This window comes from Balaenoptera physalus (assembly GCF_965194825.1).
Source record: "Balaenoptera physalus genome assembly, chromosome: 14".
In the NCBI taxonomy this organism is placed as follows: domain Eukaryota; kingdom Metazoa; phylum Chordata; class Mammalia; order Artiodactyla; family Balaenopteridae; genus Balaenoptera; species Balaenoptera physalus.
Genome location: NC_138893.1, coordinates 14,373,732 through 14,392,233, shown reverse-complemented (window position 1 = coordinate 14,392,233; position 18,502 = coordinate 14,373,732). Strand labels below are relative to the sequence as shown.

The window sequence follows — 18,502 nt, the reverse complement described above, 5'->3', positions numbered from 1 at the left end:
CTGATCGTTTCCATTACCTTCATTTTGGCCTCAGTTCTTCATACTTGGCTTAATTTATTAGCTTCTGGACATGTTTCTCCACCTATGACCTCTGCCTTTTCCTGGCCATTCTGTTCCTTACTTCTTGATTCCTACCATCCCCCAAACAGCATTTCATCAGGAAATATCCGTGCTTCGGGATTCTCTAGTTCCCTAAAATGTGTAGAATCTAAAGTCCTCCTAAATCAGCCCCTCCCTGTTTATTTCTACTTCTCTGCAAAATGAAGCCTGCAGCGCGCCCGGGTGCATGCCTCACCCACCCTGAGTGTGCGCCAGTTGTATCTTCCCGCCTTTGTCTTCTGATAACCTCCTCTCCACCATCGTCAGCTTTCACAGGTTCTCAGGGTCAGACTCAAGTCCCATCCCCTGTGCCAAACTCTCCTATCCTTTAATTCAGATGATTTCTTGAACGACATTGATTGTACATGTATTATTATGCTTTTGGCTGTTAATCCTCTGTAACCTTGGCTTTATATGTCATTTTGCCGCCAAATCATGAGTACCCTCGACAGCAGTTGTGTCTGATACTATGTATTTTTGTCAATATCTGCATAATACCGGCCCGAAGATAATTAAGTTCTGTGGAATTTAATTAAATGTGTAAGTTTCATAATGTCACAAAACAGTTTCTGCTGTACGTTTTCTTTATTCTTTTAAAGAGTCTTAGGTCATCTGTCAGTGAAGGAATTCGGGCAGTAGATGAACGAATGTCTAAACAAGAGGACATTAGGAAAAAAAAGGTAGGTTGCACATGGGTTCACGGTAGCACCTTGGAGTTAACGGCACTTCCGCGCATGTCGTCGGATTTATTTCTCTTGGTACCTTTGCAGAGAGGAAATGTGGGGTCTCTCCTTATTTTTAGGCATCAGTATTCAGCAGGGTTCGCGAGGGGTCGAGCCAGAGCTGGAGCCCAGGTCTTCTCACTCCTGGGCTGATTAAGGTCCTGTTAATAAGAGGGGTATGCTAAAGTAACTAATAGAAGAAAAAGACAAAGAAAGTTGCATATTCTTCTTGTGTATTAATTTATTCGTGATGGCATTAAAATTTTTAAAGAAAACTGTAGATTTCTTACGCTGCATGCCAGCTAGAAGCCCTTCCCTCATGTCTCTACTTTTACATTTTACTGGTCCTGTGTTTTAATTTTATTATCTGACTTTAAAGATGTAATGGCAGAGTCAGGATTAGAATTTGAGACTTCTGATTCTAGCCTGGTGCTCTGTCAGTGTTTTCTAAATTTATTAGCGTATTTTTCAAAATCTCAAGGGAGAGAAGCCTATTTTAGAAACCTTCTGTTTAATTCTCCTTTAAATATCAGCTTTCATCCAAAGATTTCAAGAATGCAGTGCCTTTCTAGAAAAGATTGTAAGCTTTGTGAGAGCAGGGAGTTTTTGCCTGTTTTATTCACTCATGTCCTCACTGTCTAGAAGAGTGTCTGGTGCACAGTAGGTGCTCAGTAACTATTTGGTTTTTTTTTTTTTTTGTCTTTTTTTTAAAAATTAATTTTTATTGGAGTATAGTTGCTTTACAGTGTAGTGTTAGTTTCTGCTGTACAGCAGAGTGAATCAGTTATACATATATCCACTCTTTTTTCGATTTCCTTCCCATTTAGGTCACCACAGAGCATTGAGTAGAGTTCCCTGTGCTGTACAGTAGGTTCTAGTAACTGTTTGTTTAATTAATGACTTTCTTTTTGTTCTTTTAAGGATGAGAGTTTTTATAATGTTCCTCAACCTCTTTGATAATATTTATTGTGTAATAATGTCTTTAATGAATTGACGCTTAGGCATATAATTGTGTCGTATACATGTAAATAGAGAGGATAAAGATGATCAGAAACTAAAATTAAAACATGAAAAAAGGGTCATAAGAAAATAAATGTAGTGCCCATACAGGGGTTCGTTTAAGATGGGGAAAAGAAAGAAGGAATAAAAGTGCAGGAAATGAGAAAACAAAGTCTAGTTTTTTTCTTTTTTTAACTATAAACTTGTAATAGAATATTGAAATATGCTTCTTCTAGGCAGCTAAAATTAAGATTTGCATTCTTGGGAATTCAGTGTTATGTGGAAGTATTCAAAATGTAGAGTGCTCTACATACTTCAAGTTGACTTTTGGCTTTGTATTTCCCTGCACTTAGAATGGGGAAATAAGATAATTAAGATTAAACATCATGATAACTTTTTTTTGGCTTCATTTTTATTTTTATAGATATGTGTGTTGAGGCTTATACAGGTTATTCGATCAGTGGAGAAAATTGAAAAAATCTTAAATTCTCAACATTCTAAAGAAACATCTGCACTAGAAGCAAGCAGGTAAGTATTTTTTACTAAATATCACATAAATTAATACTTCACACCCAGGCTACTTTTTTTTTTTAGTTAAAACTCATTTCTGAAAAAGAAGAAAAGCCAAGTCTATGGCTCAGTGTTTTTGAACGTAGCTTATGAAAAGTGGATGGCATGAGATGGTAAAGTTTATAATACATCCTTCTAAAACCTTTGTGGTGATGGACCACTGTTCCAACACATCATCTTACAGGGAGTCAGAGGAGTGTACTTTCAGTGGAAGATTTTTTATCTTTGGAATTGCCTTATGTAAGCACTGGCAAAATCCTTTGATCTTCCAGGTCAAATATGGAATAGCTTTCATCTTTCTTAAATTTATGTAGACATGCCCAGAGTATCGCCATTCATGTTATCTTGCACGAGCATTATATCATTAAGAAACAGTATAGGACACATTTAGTTAAAGTTTATAAACAGGGGAAAGAAAGCTTGTGAAATTAGAAAAAAATGACCATTTCCTTTGTTACACTGTGACCGTCTTGTTACCTTCCTAGTGTGAATTTTAAATCAGCCAGGTAGATGAGTGGCTCAGAAAATGAGTAGATCATACCAGCACCATGGTGCCATGGGAGGAGCACAGGTTTGTGCTGCATCTACCATTGGGCAGCCTGAGTCATGGAACCTCAGCTCCCTGTGTCATGGGCACTGTAAGGCTAATAGTAACTCCACTGGCAGGGTTGGCTGACAGTCAGCCCGTCAGCCGCACCTGGCATGTAGTAGGCCCTCACACATCTAATTTGGGTCTAACAAGAGCTTCTCCTAAAGTCACGTGGACAGCCATAACATTTTTCCCTGAGTAATATTGGATAATCTGCTGCAAAACCAGCCAAAGCCAAATTGAATATACCTATACCAAAGTCTTACCGTACGATAAAGGCATGTTGGATTTCTTCATTGTAGGAATCAAAATGTTAGATTTGAGAGCACCTTAAAGACAGTATGCTCCGTATCTCTCGTTGTGTAGATTGAGGAATGCGGCATCCAAAGAGGAAGTGATTCTCCCGTCCTGGGTCTCTCCTTCCTTTCATAATCAAGATGTACAGACAAGTGGTCAGCACCTGCCGTCTTTGTCTCTTCAGCCCACTGCCCTTGTGCTCCCGCCCTTACCCGCGCTGGTCAGCGTCTCCGCTGTCGTCCCTTCTGCCCCGTCCAGTGGAGCTGTTTGTCTTGAGCTGCTCCGAGTCTCTCTTGCCCTCAGCAGCATTGGCAGCTCCTGCCCACTTGTCCTCACTCGACATCCACCACACCTGCCTCCCTGTTTTCTTTCCACTTTGGTCCACTCCTACTCCCTTCCTCACTGATGTCTTTTTCTATGATACTATTCCTTTGCGATGTTCCATCTTTTTTTTTTCCTTTTTGGCCGCACCGCACGGCATGTGGTATCTCAGTTCCCCAACCAGGGATCGAACTGAGGCCCCCTGCAGTGGAAGCACAGAGTCTTAACTGTTGGACTGCCAGGGAAGGCCCTCTATGTTCCATCTTTAATGTAATAGATATTATGCTGTTTCTTGCTCAGAATCACCTTGGAGTACTTTTTAAAAATTCAGATCAGCAACTTTGAGCTGTAGAGAAGGGAAAACCAGGGCAATGTAAGTGAATGGTAACTATATCATGCTTCTTAGTCCAAGAAACGTTTAGATAATTTATAATTAATAGATCCACACTAGGTTACTCAGGAAAGAGGGATTAACCTTTTGTTGGTCTTGCAGGGGAATTGCTCTCCCTCTAAACTAGTTTGAATGCTACAGATACAGGACTGGATAGACCTGAAATGGATAGCATTTCATTTCCTTGTGATGTGGATTTTTTCCCCTCACTCACTGATAGGTCACCGTTAGATATAGGATGCCTCAGAGAAGCCCAGCAGATGCTTCAGTGCCTTTACATTTTTCTTCTTTTGCTGTTTAGCTTCCTTTTGAGTGGTATTGTTGCAATGTATTTTAGAGGAAAAAAGTGCATTTATTACACTTTGGGGCAGATACACAATGAATGTCCTTTCACTAGGACCCAGAGAATACAGATTGACTGCTCTATCAGCTCTTTGCTAAACGATAATGTAAAGCTCTTCTGACTTATTTGACGTATTGCTGCTGGAGGGCCGCTTTCATTTTATTAAGGAGACAGCAGTATTTGGTATTTTAGAAGTACTGGAGATATTTTAGAGGAAGAGACAATGAGACAGAGTAGTAGAAGGGCATTGAGGTATAAATAATAGGATAGGGCAAGAGAGGGAAGGGAGGTTAAAAATGAAGAAGGCCACGGACGGGAGAGCCTGGGGGAGGAGGTGGAAACACCCGTCGCACCCACACTGGCCTGGTCCAGCTCCTGCTTCTTGCCTGGACCCTGTGGCTGAGGCCAGGCAGGGTCAGTGGCTTACACTGAAGTAGTTGCCCACTGTCCTAGAACGTGCTGTGCGTGTGACTTGTGAAAGCTGATGGCGTGGAGGATGCTTTAGCTTCTGCCTGTAACGGGGGCTGGGGAAAAACGCAGTGGGTGCTGAAGCGTCACCATTGCTAATCACGTGACGTGTTCCCTCGGAAATTTAAAACCTTTAGGAGTTAAGTTTCTCTCATTGTCTCTACTAGCCCACTTTTGACTGGACAGATTTTGGAGAGAATTGCCACAGAGTTTAACCAGTTACAGTTTCATGCTGTTCAAAGCAAAGGCATGCCTCTTTTGGACAAAATAAGACCAGTAAGTGTTGTTTTAGATTTTCACACTTTGGTATTTAGGAATTTGCTAAATAATATTGGTTTTACCTGATACAGGCATACCTCACGTTATTGCCCTTCACTTCATTGCGCTTCACAGATATGGTATTTTTTTTTACAAATTGAAGGTTTATGGCAACTCTGCATCAAGCAAGTCTATCAGCCTCCCAGTGCCATTCCAACAGCATTTGCTCACTTCATGTCTCTGTATCGCATTCTGGTAATTTTCACAGTGTTTCAAACCCTCCACCAGCAAAATGATTATACCTCACTGAAGGCTCAGATAATGATTAACATCTTTTAGCAATAAAGTATTTTTTAATTGAGGTAATTAAGGTATATACCTTGTTTTTTTAGACATAATGCTATTGCAGACTTAATATACTGCGGTATAGTGTAAACATTTCTTTTACGTGCACTGAGAGACCAAGAAATCCCAGTGACCCGCTTTATCGCGATACTGCTCGATTTAGTGTGGTGGTCTGGAACCACGCTCGCGGTATCTCCAAGGTATGCCTGTAATGCCTCTGATAATTGTTGATCTGCAGGATTTTGAAACTAGCTTTGAATTTTTTCCTTCAGTTTTTGTTTTTTGGACCCCTGCCCCCTAAGTGTCACACATTGTAGATTTGTGTAAAGACACAGGCGTATTCTCTGAATTATAAGGGTAAAATTAATTCTAAATTTCATGTAACTTGACACACTGTATGATGTAGTCAGAGTTAATTTATCCAAAACTCTCGACTGGGCTTTAGATTCATGATGTTTGTCAGATTTACTCTGTAGCTTAAGAGGAAAATAACTTTTTTTCTCATTCTGCAATTCTATCTAAATCCTCCTTTGATATAGCAAAGGTTTACTTATAAAGAGATGTGGGGTGGAGGAGAGGTTCATTGTTACGCTCCAGAAAATGTTAATATTTTAATTTTACATATACTCTCTTCTAGTGCCGCCAGAGATTTGTTAGGTATATATTTGAGTCTTTAGAAGTTGTTCCAGCTGCTTTCTTACCTGTTTTTCTTGCAGCGTATAGCTGGCATTACAGCCATGTTACAGCAGTCACTGGAAGGCCTCCTGTTGGAAGGTCTTCAGACTTCCAGTGTCGATGTAATCCGTCACTGCTTACGGACTTACGCCACGATTGACAAGGCACGGGACGCGGAGGCGTTAGTTGGTCAGGTCCTCGTGAAACCGTACGTGGACGAGGTTTGTGCCCCCCAGGCCTTCGTGCAGCAGGTGCTCACAGGGCGTCGGCTGTGTGCTGCATGCTTCACTGGGCGCGAGTGTGGGTCACAGGTCCTTCTGTAAAGACTCTCATAGTTACTGCAGCATCAGCTGTAAGAAAAGCTTGGTCCCTGGTGGTTACAACCAGCCTGCAGGAGTCAGGCACCCTCTCTCGTATTTTCTAGTGATGCCGTAGCCCAGGGATAATCTTAATTTAGTTGGGGGGGGGGCGGGTCCTGCCTAGGGAGAAGGTGTGTATCAGAACATTTAGGTCAGTTTTATGCTATGTAAATTATTTGTCAATAAAGTTTTTAAAACGAATTTCTAACTACTGGTCTAGTGGGTAGAATGGAACAAGTAGAGCAGATGCCAGCACCGTAGCTCAAGTGCCTGGTGGTGGGACAGCGTGCCGAGAGCCCTGAGCGTGGCAGGTCTGCGTGGAGGGCTATCTTCACAGGCATGCTGAGGAGTGTGTGGGCCAGGAAGGTGGGAGGGAGGGAATATTCACAGATGAAGGGCTTTCATAGGCAAGTTAGCAACGTAATACCTTAAATCCGGAACTTGGCTATCCAGTGTCCTTCACCTACGAGGATACAATTAAAATTTGGGAAGTAAGCATGTTCTGCCTTTGAGCAGCCAGAATATATTACAGATTGTACCATATGAAGTTGCCAATACTCAACATTTTCCGACACACAAAAATGGCAGCTTCGTCTGGTTCAAACTGATGGAAGTCACAGGCCCGTCCTCAGTGTTTGCAGACTTTCTTTAGTGCCACACCAGTGTGGACGCTCTTTCTGTCCAGTAAGTACAAAGCCCTACTCACCATGACTTTGGGGTGAAAGTCTCCCATTTATAAATGGGGAAGATTGAATCTCATTGATAAAAATGAAACTTAAGGATTAATTTCAATATTCCGGTCAGCTTTCATTAGGATTACTAAAAATAAATAATCTGTCAACTCCCTCTGTTTGTATCCTGTTGTATTTCAAAGCTGTCTATATAGGAGTGAAAAAGACAAATTACCTACACTGTTTCTTTATCACTAAGTGAAGATGGTTACTAATTTATGCCTTTGTTTTTCATTGAACTGAACCTAATGTGCTAAATTAAAGAAACATTGGATGTTTCAGTGGCATATTAAATAAACCATGGCCACATTTTAATTTTATTTAAATTCGTATGCTTATCTTGTCATTCGCCTCTTGATTCTCAGCCTTAACACAAAAGATAAAATAATAATAAAGCAAAATAAAATATACTTCCTTCCATCTTTCTCTGTCTCAAACCTTCCCCTAATCTGAATGATGGTATTTAGAAGAAAAGGCCAAGGTCAAGACAGCAAGGAGCTGTTGTCATGGGAAATCATCGTTTTATTTCATTTTCAAGCTCAGGAGGGAAGCAGACGAATGTGTCTGGCTTTTCAGCTTCAGGCCAGTCTCTGTCACCCAGCCTGTGTCTCCCCCAGGTCAGAGCTACGCCCCCGAATCCTGGACCTAGCTCTGAGTGCGGCTATTACCGTTAGAAAACCTGTCAGCTGGGGAGGAGGGGGGCGAGAGGAAGCACACTTTGAAGGTTTTCTTTGTTCTTTTCCCTGTGATACGTAATTCATACTTGTCTTTTTTAAAAATGGTGCTCCTTTTACTAGGTGATCGTAGAGCAGATTGCCGACGCTCGTCCGAGCGATCTTCAGCTGATGTACAGTAAGCTGCTGGAGTTTGTTCCCCGCCACTGCCGCCTCCTTCGCGAGGTCACCGGAGGAGCCACCTCAAGGTAGTTGAAGCGGCTGCTCTCAGAGCTCCCTCAGCCGGGGGCCGCGCCTGGGGACCGCTCATGCCCTGCTGATTATTGCTGTCTCGAGCGGACCGGGGTCGGATGCCCTTTCCTGTTTGATGGCTAGCACGGTGCTCTGAGCCGGGCAGGGGCCGTTAGCCTCGTCTGGCAGAGAAGGGAACTGGAGTGGGTGGAACTGAGGTGAAGGGTGTGTCTCTCTCTGAATCCACAGCCCATGCTTTGCCCTTGCCTACACTGTCATTTCCCTAAACTAGGTTGGAAAGAAAAGTTGGTTTCCTTCCATTATTCTGATGTCATAATCTGTTAATAAATATCAATTCAGTTTAATTCCACAAGTTTTATAAGATGTTAATTGTGGTTAAAGTCATCTTCAGTTTTCCCTCCTTTTGTCTGATTTCCCTGGTTTTCAGTTCTGTTTTGTAACTACCCCACTGCCTTCCACCATTGCCACTGTCCTGGTCCAGGCCTTTGTCACTTTTCTGTCCACAGTAACAGGGTTTCCCCACCTGCTCTCGCGTCTCAGTCTGCCCCTCTGCTAGCACACTTACCCACAGTTCTGAGATTCATGCCCTGCCTTCTTCCTAATAAGTCTTTAGTGGCTTCTCACTGCTCATTGCGGAAAATGCAGGCTTCTTGATCAGCACACAAGGCCCTTTGTGCTCTGGCCCCGGTGGTCCTCGGTGGGGCACTCTGCTCTGTGGGACCCTCGCCCCGCCGTTCTCCAGCACACAGCCGCACTTGCCCACCCCAGCACACGCTGGGTGGCTCTGTGTTTTTCCCCAGAGTCCCCTCCGCCTTTCCCGTTCCCTCTTTTTGTTGACCTGGTCACTGCACGTGAAGCCCCAGCTCAGATGCCACTTCCTTCAAGAGACCATCTTTTATCCTGATGTCATGTCTACCTTTAACCCTGTTCTCTGCAGGCCAGTGCATGTTGCTCTCACTTTTTCCATCTCAATAGCGTGCTCCCCTCCTGCACGGCCCACACCTCCCTCCTGGCACGGTGTCTTGAAGACAGTAACTACCCAATGTTTGCAGGATGAAAGACTTAACCTATTTACAGCATTAGAAAGGCAAATGAGGTCCCTGTCTTCATGGAGTAAACATTATATTTGGTCTTGAATTTTTGTTCTTTGAAAAGAAAAAAAATCTGGGGAACAAATACGCTGCTTGATTTGTGAAGTACCCTATTTCCACTACACGATTTCAGATGAAGCCTTGTTTTGCCACTTTTGTTTAGTAATCATGAAGATTTAGTTGGATTTGGATTTGGGGTAAGAATTTAATAGAAGCCGTGGGGTAAAATTAAAGAAGCCACAGCTATGAAACAACCAGTCATTGGATTTGACGAGCCTAGTCTTGGTCCTGAAATGTCAAGTTACAAAGCCTCACATGCTCTTTTCCGTGGTGTTCAGTGTGGCAGAATTCATGTAGAAACCTCAGAAATTTGAGGAATCTAACTGTACCGTGGTGGGCCATCTGCATTCGCTTGAGGCCCCATCATCCTGCCACCCCTGACCTTCCCTTGCTCAGCTTCTGCCTTCGGGTGCCCTTTATAACTGGGGACACCAGCGACGTTCAAGATTTATCTTCCGAAAAATGTGGATTAGCTTTTCTAATTGTTGATCTCACAGATTTAAATTTTCTCTTTGGGGCTTTAATTAAACATTTACTTTGGGAATGAGGTGATCTTGTCCTTCAGTGTTGTTCAGATTATGTGCATTTGTATTTTAAAATCTTCAATTCTGTTCTTTCTTTCTTCCGATACCTTAATAGAGCTAGTTCTTATTATGATTAAAAGTATATGATATGATACTTGGAATTGGGTATGTGGGACACAGGCATCTTCTTTCCCTCCTGGACCCCCCTCCAATCCCGCCAGTAATTTCTCATCAATTCCTACCTATTATAGAATGAGATTATCTGATGATAGCTCTTTCTGAACGGTAAAGCTGAATAAGCTATTTGTCTTGATAGTTTTTGCTAAGCAGGAAAATTATGAAAACTTTTTACTGTTTATTTTTAATACTTATCAGAGTGTTAAATGCCAATTTGTTATCACCACTTAGCTACACGACCCCCCCATTTTGCTAAAATAAGACCGTATATTGAATCGATGATCAATTTTAAAGACAGTTATCTTAATATAGAGCATATTAGTAACGCAGCAGTCAAAGTGGGTCAATCAGTGAGATGGTGTTGCTTAAAGCTACTTACAGGTCTTTAAGTTCAAGAGAAACTTAAGGAACCTGCCTTTTTTGTTTATGTACTTGTGTATTTAACCACTATTAACATAGCACTTATTGTAGGCTAGGCACCATCCTAAATGCTTTACAGATATTAATCCATATAATGACCCTGTGAGGTAGATATCATTATCATCCCTGTTTTGAAGATGAAGAAACCAAAACACAGAGAAGTTAAATGACCCAAGATTTGAACTTAGGTACTCTGGCTCCCGAGTGCATGCTTTTATCTCAGTGTTGTCTCTTATCTAAGTTAGTGAATTAGAAACCCAGAGTCCAGCCTTTTGGCTAAAAATGCAGAATAAAGCATACACACACAAAAAACATGACTGTTACCAGGTTTTTGTATTAAGATTTGTGATCGAGATTTTACGTAAAATAGTCATAGAACTTTAGAACTGAGAGTAATCTTAGGGATAGCTGAATCAGAAAGTTGTTAGTAATTGGGCAATTAGCGTGATTTATAGTGCTTTAGAGTTGAGTGGTGTTAAGGTTGACTACAAGACTGCTTTTCTTTTTTTCTTTCTTTTTTTTTTTAAATGTATGTGCTGTCCTGTAGGCTTTATTGTTCCATTTACAGAGCACAGGCAGACTAGATGTAACATAATTCTTCTTTTTTTTTTAATAAATTTATTTATTTATTTATTTTTGGCTGCATTGGGTCTTCGTTGCTGTGCGCGGGCTTTCTCTAGTTGCGGCGAGCAGGGGCTACTCTTCGTTGCAGTGTGCGGGCTTCTCATTGTGGTGGCTTCTCTTGTTGCGGAGCACAGGCTCTAGGCGCGCGGGCTTCAGTAGTTGCGGCACGCAGGCTTCAGTAGTTGCGGCACGCAGGCTCAGTAGTTGTGGTGCACGGGCTTAGTTGCTCCACGGCATGTGGGATCTTCCTGGACCAGGGCTCAAACCCGTGTCCCCTGCATTGGCAGGCGGATTCTTAACCACTGTGCCACCAGGGAAGTCCCGCAAAGACTGCTTTTCCTGTGGTATTAAACTGTTTCCTTTTCAAGACAGAGTACAAACATGGTAGCCCATTTTAGGGGAGAAAATTGTGCCAAGTTAAGTCGGTGTAGTTTTCCATTATCCTTGACCCCAGCTTGCTTACTACTTGATAGATAGATGTAGGAGTCAGGACACAGAGGATGTGTCAGGTTCAAGGTGAGAATGAGGTCAAGGAGTGAAATAGAAGTTTGGGTCTAAGAACAAACTAATTGACAAATACCGTTTTTTTAAAAAGGTTGAAATAAATTTTAGGCTGAGGAACTTTTATTTTAATAAAAGCATCACAGTGGAATTTTGCTTTTTGGAAGTAGAAGATTCTGGTGTATTTGACTGAAATTTTCCTCTTATCTTACAGTGAAAAAGGCAATACTGTTCCCGGATATGATTTTTTGGTGAATTCTGTCTGGCCAGAAATAGTACGAGGATTAGAAGAAAAATTGCCCTCACTTTTTAATCCTGGGAATCCCGATGCCTTTCACCAGGTACCTTTTCCTCCATCGTCTTGATTCTTGAAGATGTTAACCTGAGACTTTAGGATAATCATATCTTTTCTGCACAGTCTTGGTTCTGTGGTTTTAGGAAAAATCACAGTCTGAGTTACGTAGCAAGCATTTACCTTAAAACACGCACTGTTTTATTCAAGTCATAGTCTCTGATAACTTCGAGGACTAAGAATATTTTTTAGAATGTAAAGTAAAATTCAGTCTAGATGCAGTTGTGACTGGATCTGAATATTCTGATTTTAAAAAAGATCCTAAGGACCATTAAAAACAAGGCTGTTTGCAGTTGTTTTCCATGAAAAATTAAGTTTGTAGATCTCTACTGTATTGTTTTAAAGGAAAACGAAGTATTGGATTGGATTTTAACATGCAATATGTAAGTGTCCTCTATAATTTGAAAGATTAGGAGGCCTCGATATTTTCATTTTTTAAAAAAAAATCATGTTATCATTTAAAAGACTTCATGGTTGATATTTCAGGAGTAGACTCATATGTTAATTTTCCGTTGTACCATTTCTAAAGATAGTACGTAGTGTCCTGGAGAAGAATAAAGGCTCTCGGCCAGGTGGCCTGAGTCCGTGCCCAGCTCTCCTGTTCAGTGCCTGTGTTGCTTAGCCCCTCGGTGCCTCTCCTCTTCTTCCTGCTCTGGATTTTGATTTTTGGTTTTTTGATTGTTTTATTCAACATGACAATCTTTGTCTTTTAATTAGGTAATTTGTTAAATTTACAATGATCGTAGTGACTGATATATTTGGAGTTTCTTTGGTTCTTCCTATTTGTCCCATTTTTCTTCCTGCTTTTCCTTTCTCCCTTCTTTTTTTCTTTCCTTTTCCACTTTCTCTGTATTTTGGACTTTTGGGGATTTGTTTTCCTCATTTATTCTGTTTTTCCCCTCTACTAATTTGGCAGTTCTACCCTTTATTTCTTTATGTATTAAGTAACCTTAGTGGTTACTTAACAGAATCTAAAGCTCACTGGTGTTCTTCAGCCTCCCAAACAGCACAGGGATCTTAGAGTATTTTGCTGCCAGTCACCCCGTTCCATAGTATCTATTACTGTTTCCAGGGTCTTATTTCTATTTTGATTTTTTTATCCCCCAAATTGGGCGTTATTTTTATTGTTTTACATGGTCGTCATTCTCCTCTCAGAATTATTCCACACGTTTATCATTTCCTTTGCTTACTGTTCCTTCTTGGACGTTCAACCTTTTTTCTTGGATCATTTTGCTTCCTCCCGAAATTCGTCTTTTAGCAGGGCCTGTTGATAATAAATTTCACTTTTTTATGATAAACCCTCAGGTTGTATGTCTGACAACAACTTTATACCTTTTGTGTTTGAAAGGTAGATTTGATGGAAGTAGAATTCTCTGCACTTTGAACATTGTCTCTTGACTTCCGTTATCAAAATAGTTATTGTTGTTTCTTTGTAGTTATAATTATGCCTTCTTTCCCAAATCTTCTCTGTGACTTTAGTATGCTGTTTCATTATGATAATCTAGTGTGGGCTTCTTTTTATTTATTGTATTTAGGATTTGTTGGGCTTCCTGAATCTGAGGATTGGTGTTTTTTTAATCAGCTCTGTATCATTTTTATTCATTAACTCTTCAGTTGTGCTTCTCTCTCATTCCTCTGTTACTTTCTTCTAGAACTTTTGATTAGACTTCCTCACTTTATCCTGTGTGTTTCCGGAATTCACTTTTTAATTTTTTGTCTCTTTGTGCTCATTCTGGAGAATTTCTTGGGACTTTTCTTCTAGTTCACGGATTCCTTCTTCAGATGTGTCTAAACTCCTTTTCACCTGTTTCCAATTTACCCTTATTTTCGTTTCTAGAAGTTCTATTTGCTTCTTTTTCTAATTCTGCTTGGTCAAATTGCTTATTAGTTTTTAAAGTGTAGAGAGGCACAAGGTGAGTGTGGTGAGCCTGGGGCCTGGTAGACTTCAAAACAGGTAAGACAACAAATTGGGAGCTTTATTATCCCAGAAATACCACTGATCTGTTGTCTTGGCCCATGTTACAGTATGTTGAACAATATGAGGTCTTAAGCATTAGCAGTTTAAGACCCTTTACATTCCTCTTTAGAGAATCATATTGATCGTGTTAGGCTCAGGAGATTTTTCAACTCAGAGATGAAGCTTTCTGATAGAATGTCAACTTTAGAATTCTAAACCAATACTTAATGTTTGTGGGTACAAACATTTCTTGCAAGAAATGCTTTCAGCTTTCAGTTTTAATGGGACATGCTTTGGTGAAGAGAAAAATATTTTTGTATTTTTTTAACACCCATTATGTGCAGGGGTATAGTTTTATCCCAAAAGGGATGAGTAATACCTTTCTTTGTCTCAACTCCACACGTGTAGACCGCACTCAGGGGATTCAGTAAGCGTAGCTCAAAACCAGTTGAAAGAAATGGAACACCTGTGGTCGTGTTACTGCACTAAAATTCCCACGGAAGCACAGGCATCGTCATATTCAGGTGATTGGTTTGGTGACCCAGAACAGAGTCCCTCTTAATGAGAAGTACGTGGGAAGTCCTGCAGCGTCCTCCCCGGAGCCTGGGGACTGGGGAATAGAGCCCTCGCCAAAGGAATGTGCAGCTGCAGTTTTGCACTGCTGACTGGCGAGGGTTCTGTTTCCCCTGTTTCCTTGCTTTGTTTCTGGGTAAATTCTCTCTGAGCCCAAGCAGAAGCGGAAGCGTCATTTATAAAATGGGAGATGATATAAAAGTAGTTACCGGGTAGGGCAGTTTTCTGGGTTAAAGTAAGTAATACAGTTTTAAGCACTGTGTGAGGGTGATAGATATTAAGTAAGTGTTAGCTTCTGCGCTTAACGCTGCTGTTCAATTCCTCCTGTCAGTCTTCATGCTGTAGCATCTATAAAAAGGATGTAATTACTCACATGGTTTGAGTCTTTCTTTCCTTTTTAAAATTTTCTACTTCTTCTTCTGGAGAGGCAATGAAAATTATACCACTTAATCTGCAATCTCTTGGGATTCCAATGGACTGGGTTAGGGGTGCCCTAGAAGATGGGGGAGAGCTGTCGCTTAAAGACCACTGGACTTAGGATGCCTGGGTCTCCTGATGGGCTTGCCACCTAAGACCTTGAGCACGTCACAGAACCTCTTTGGGCATTACTTGATCTTTAAGCGGGGATCTTGGAAGGAAGATCCCATAAGGTCCTTATCAGATCTAGAAACTATGATTCTGTGTGTTGATCTTTATCTTGATTACAGTTTTCACTATATGATCTCAGTTCTGGTTAGTTCACTTAAAATGAAAATGCCACTTGTTTGTTCTTATTTTAGAAATATACCATAAGTATGGATTTTGTAAGAACATTTGAACGGCAATGTGGATCACAGGCCAGTGTAAAAAGATTAAGAGCCCATCCCGCCTATCACAGCTTCAATAATAAGTGGAACTTGCCTGTGTATTTTCAAATAAGGTCAGTAATTTATCCCCCCCACCTCCACCCTTCTAAAATAGGATTTGAACACCAGTTAAGGATGTTGGCTGCAGCTAACAGCCCCTTCTTGATGATCATCATACTGTTCTTTGGGAAACAGAATTTAGAGTGGAAATGCACAGGAAGTACCATGATTGCCAAAGTTCCAGCTTGTATGACAAAAAGATAAGTTTTACTCTTTAGTCATTAGAGAGCTGAGAACACAAGACTCAGAGTGAGCTAGACCAGGCCCGGCTTCGTTCCCACGTGCTACGTCCTCGTTCGTCGTGAAGAGACAGAAAGAGCGGGTCACCTAGCAGCTCTTTCTCTACATTTTCCTCTCTCATCTCCTGCTTCAGATAGCAGACCTACCCTGCATTTGTTGTTTTGCTCATCTGGAACATTTTCTGTCCTCAGAGGGAGTCGGGAGAAGTATTCTTTCTTAAAGTAGTCTTTGTAGCTGATTCCATCTTATCAGTTGATAAGAATTCTATTTATTGTTTTGGATTCCTTTATAATACTTGGTGACATTTTTTCTCTCTATTCTGGAAAATGGTGACCCTTTTCTTCCAGATGTCATAATGATATCACCTATGTCAGTAAGTGGTCTGTAGACTATTTGGGGACATTTAGGATAAATTCTTAACAATACGTGTTCCCTTGGAAAAATAGATGGTAATAGCCGTGTTTGCAGATTCTCCTGAATGAGATCACAGCAAGCTCCTCCACAGAGTGGTGTGAACTAGAGCATTTCAGTTAGCACACTCTTTAAAGACTCACAGGCTTTCTGTTTAAATTGTTGGGTGTTTTCATTAATTATGATGCAGTCCTTCCCCAGAGTTCTAAGGAATAATTACAGAGGGAAATACACTAAGAATTAGATACCTTGATTTGTCATTACTCGCCATGATGGAGAATGTATGTAATCATCTTTTGATAGTGAAATCATAGCTGTCAGACTGTTAGTAAGATGCCCTTTTACATGCAATACTGGGTTTTATGCTTAATTTTTCAAGGTTACATTATCCTGTAGGTAGGAAATTAAGGATTTTTTTGGTCTAAGATACTCATGGACTGCATGGGAAGTAATCATTACGTGATGATCAAGACCAAGCCAGGGCAAGAAGCCCTTTTGGTTTGTGAGAAGAATTTAAAATGGTGAAGCATCATTTTATAGCATAAGACTGCAGTAGAGAAATAATGTTTCAAATGTCCCATGTCGTTTGGAGTCCAGGTTCAAAATTAGATTGCTTTAGATATCCAATGCCGTCACAGCCCATACTCCCGTCTACTGCCTCCGGACCCCTGTTTTCTAGTCATTTTCTCCAGACCCCATGGCCCCATGCTCGGTAATCTTGCACTGTCACCTTGCTTCCTGGAGCTCTGGGCCCCGCAGGGACGGCACAGCCCGGCCTCGGCAGGTTCTCCTCTCATTATACGTTCTCTCAAAGCCGGTGATTGAGCCTTAAACTATGTTGGAACTCAGCCGGTGCCCTGAAAGACGTTTTCACCTTCAGCAGATTTTAGCCATAGCATTCAAAGGGAGTGGTTAACTTTTCTTTGTAAACAGTTTTATTTAAAATGTATAAAATTTTTTAAAAAAATTATGTTTGAGTTATGAAGTGTGGAACTTCATAACTTTCAATACCTTTGTTTTTCCGTTTAAGAAATAAATTCAAATAATACTTTATAGGACACCGTTCTGTTGATTTTTATCAGGCATTAGATTGTTTATTCTGAGGGATGACAGAATGTTCTGCAGACACTGCTGGGGTCAGAGTTGTAGTGTTCCCTGATTCACTTCAGGGTCATTTAAAGTAAGACTAAAGCCAGTGGGGTGGTGATGTGTTGACATGTTTCTAGGAAGAAGTATTAACATTGCACCCTCAGTAGCAGGTGGATGCTCCCGGGTCTGACTCTGTGCCTGCACCCCCGTCACCTTCAGGAAGAAGGCAGCCCTGCCCACACGCACCGCTCTATGAGCACTCGTGCACCCCTCCTGCCCCTGGTACCCTGCTGTGTCTGCGCTTCATTTGTTCTTACAGGAGTATCGGAAAGTAGGGTTAGGACTCTGTTTCTCATAGGAAGAGATTAAATGCACGTGTGCGCAGAACAGTCTCAAATGGTAGCGAATCAGTGGCTACCTGGAAACTGGGCTGGTCGCCCCTTAAATGCCACAGGCAAAGCGTTAGGTCTTTTTTAATTGAAATCTCGCTAGAATGTGATATAATCCCAGGACGGTCACATGTGTGCTCTGTGTCTGTTACATTCAGCACACGCTGAGCGTGGTGTAACTCCTTTGTGACCTGGAGTCCGTGTGGCATAACGTACCTTCCTTTCCCTCCACCCTCCACAAGTGTGTGCACGCGCGAAGTAGAGACGTGCGTTGGGAAGTGCGTCTCCAGACCCTCCCCAAACCCAAATGTAAGAATTTGGGAGTGTTTGTATTTGGGGTTGCCTTTCTTACAAATCTCCTATCAAGAGCAGAATAGCATCCCATATACACGTGAAGACTACAGCACAACTTTTCAAATTCCACCAAAGTAACATCTCACTTTGTTTCTTTTCTGAGAAGTATAGCGTATCACTTCAGTCCTGGAAGTTACTGCCCAGCAAGGCTGTGCCAGGGGCTGGTGCTGGGCTCCTGGCTCTTGGGGGCCGAGGGGACAGCTGGGTCACGTGACATAAACAGCTTTCCTTTCAAGGGTCCAACAGCTGGTCCCACGCAGTCAGCACGTCTGTGTGAAAAGCACTGGTGTCGGGTCTGCTGCATTTTTCTTGCACTTTCTCGTTTGTGTGTTTATCAGAATTGTCATAGGCATCCATATAATTTTATCCCGTGTCTTTACTTGCACTGAATTTTACCTGCTCTTCTCATGGCTGCAGAGCTTCGAGCTGACGTCTCTCCGTGCTGCTGTCAGCATGGATGTGCCGCGCGTTGCAGGCCCTTCCCTTCCTTGAGGCCCGGTGTTCCCTCTTGTAAACGGTGCTGTGTTAGCTGTCAGGTCTTTTCCGTGTTTTGTGTGGATTTGGAGGAAAGGTGGGCCGAGGGTCTGAGGCTGACGCAGGTGCTGGTTTGCTCTCTCCACTGCAGGGCAGCCCCTCCCCGTCCTCACTGTGCTCGGGGCCACCACCTCCTTCGCTGGGCCCCGGTGCTCTCTTCTGTTCCCCGCTTGCCTTCTGTCACTTGCTCCCTCTGTGCCTCTCCCTG

The 18,502-nt window shown here is 41.8% G+C and overlaps 1 protein-coding gene across 7 annotated transcripts in view; it reads left to right on the top strand.

Moving 5' to 3' along the window:
* COG2 (component of oligomeric golgi complex 2) overlaps positions 1-18,502 on the top strand; it is a 41,126-nt gene that overhangs the window by 11,724 nt on the left and 10,900 nt on the right. For 2 of the 7 annotated variants that reach the window (XM_082424988.1, XM_082424986.1), the window contains 8 exons: positions 699-779; positions 2,245-2,348; positions 4,967-5,075; positions 5,942-6,004; positions 6,119-6,298; positions 7,965-8,089; positions 11,705-11,831; positions 15,152-15,291. In XM_082424988.1, the coding sequence (XP_082281114.1) occupies positions 699-779; positions 2,245-2,348; positions 4,967-5,075; positions 5,942-6,004; positions 6,119-6,298; positions 7,965-8,089; positions 11,705-11,831; positions 15,152-15,291 (929 nt within the window). The remainder of the gene's footprint in view (positions 1-698; positions 780-2,244; positions 2,349-4,966; positions 5,076-5,941; positions 6,005-6,118; positions 6,299-7,964; positions 8,090-11,704; positions 11,832-15,151; positions 15,292-18,502) is intronic. The other 5 variants (XM_082424987.1, XM_082424989.1, XM_082424992.1 and 2 more) reach the window with 5 other exon arrangements.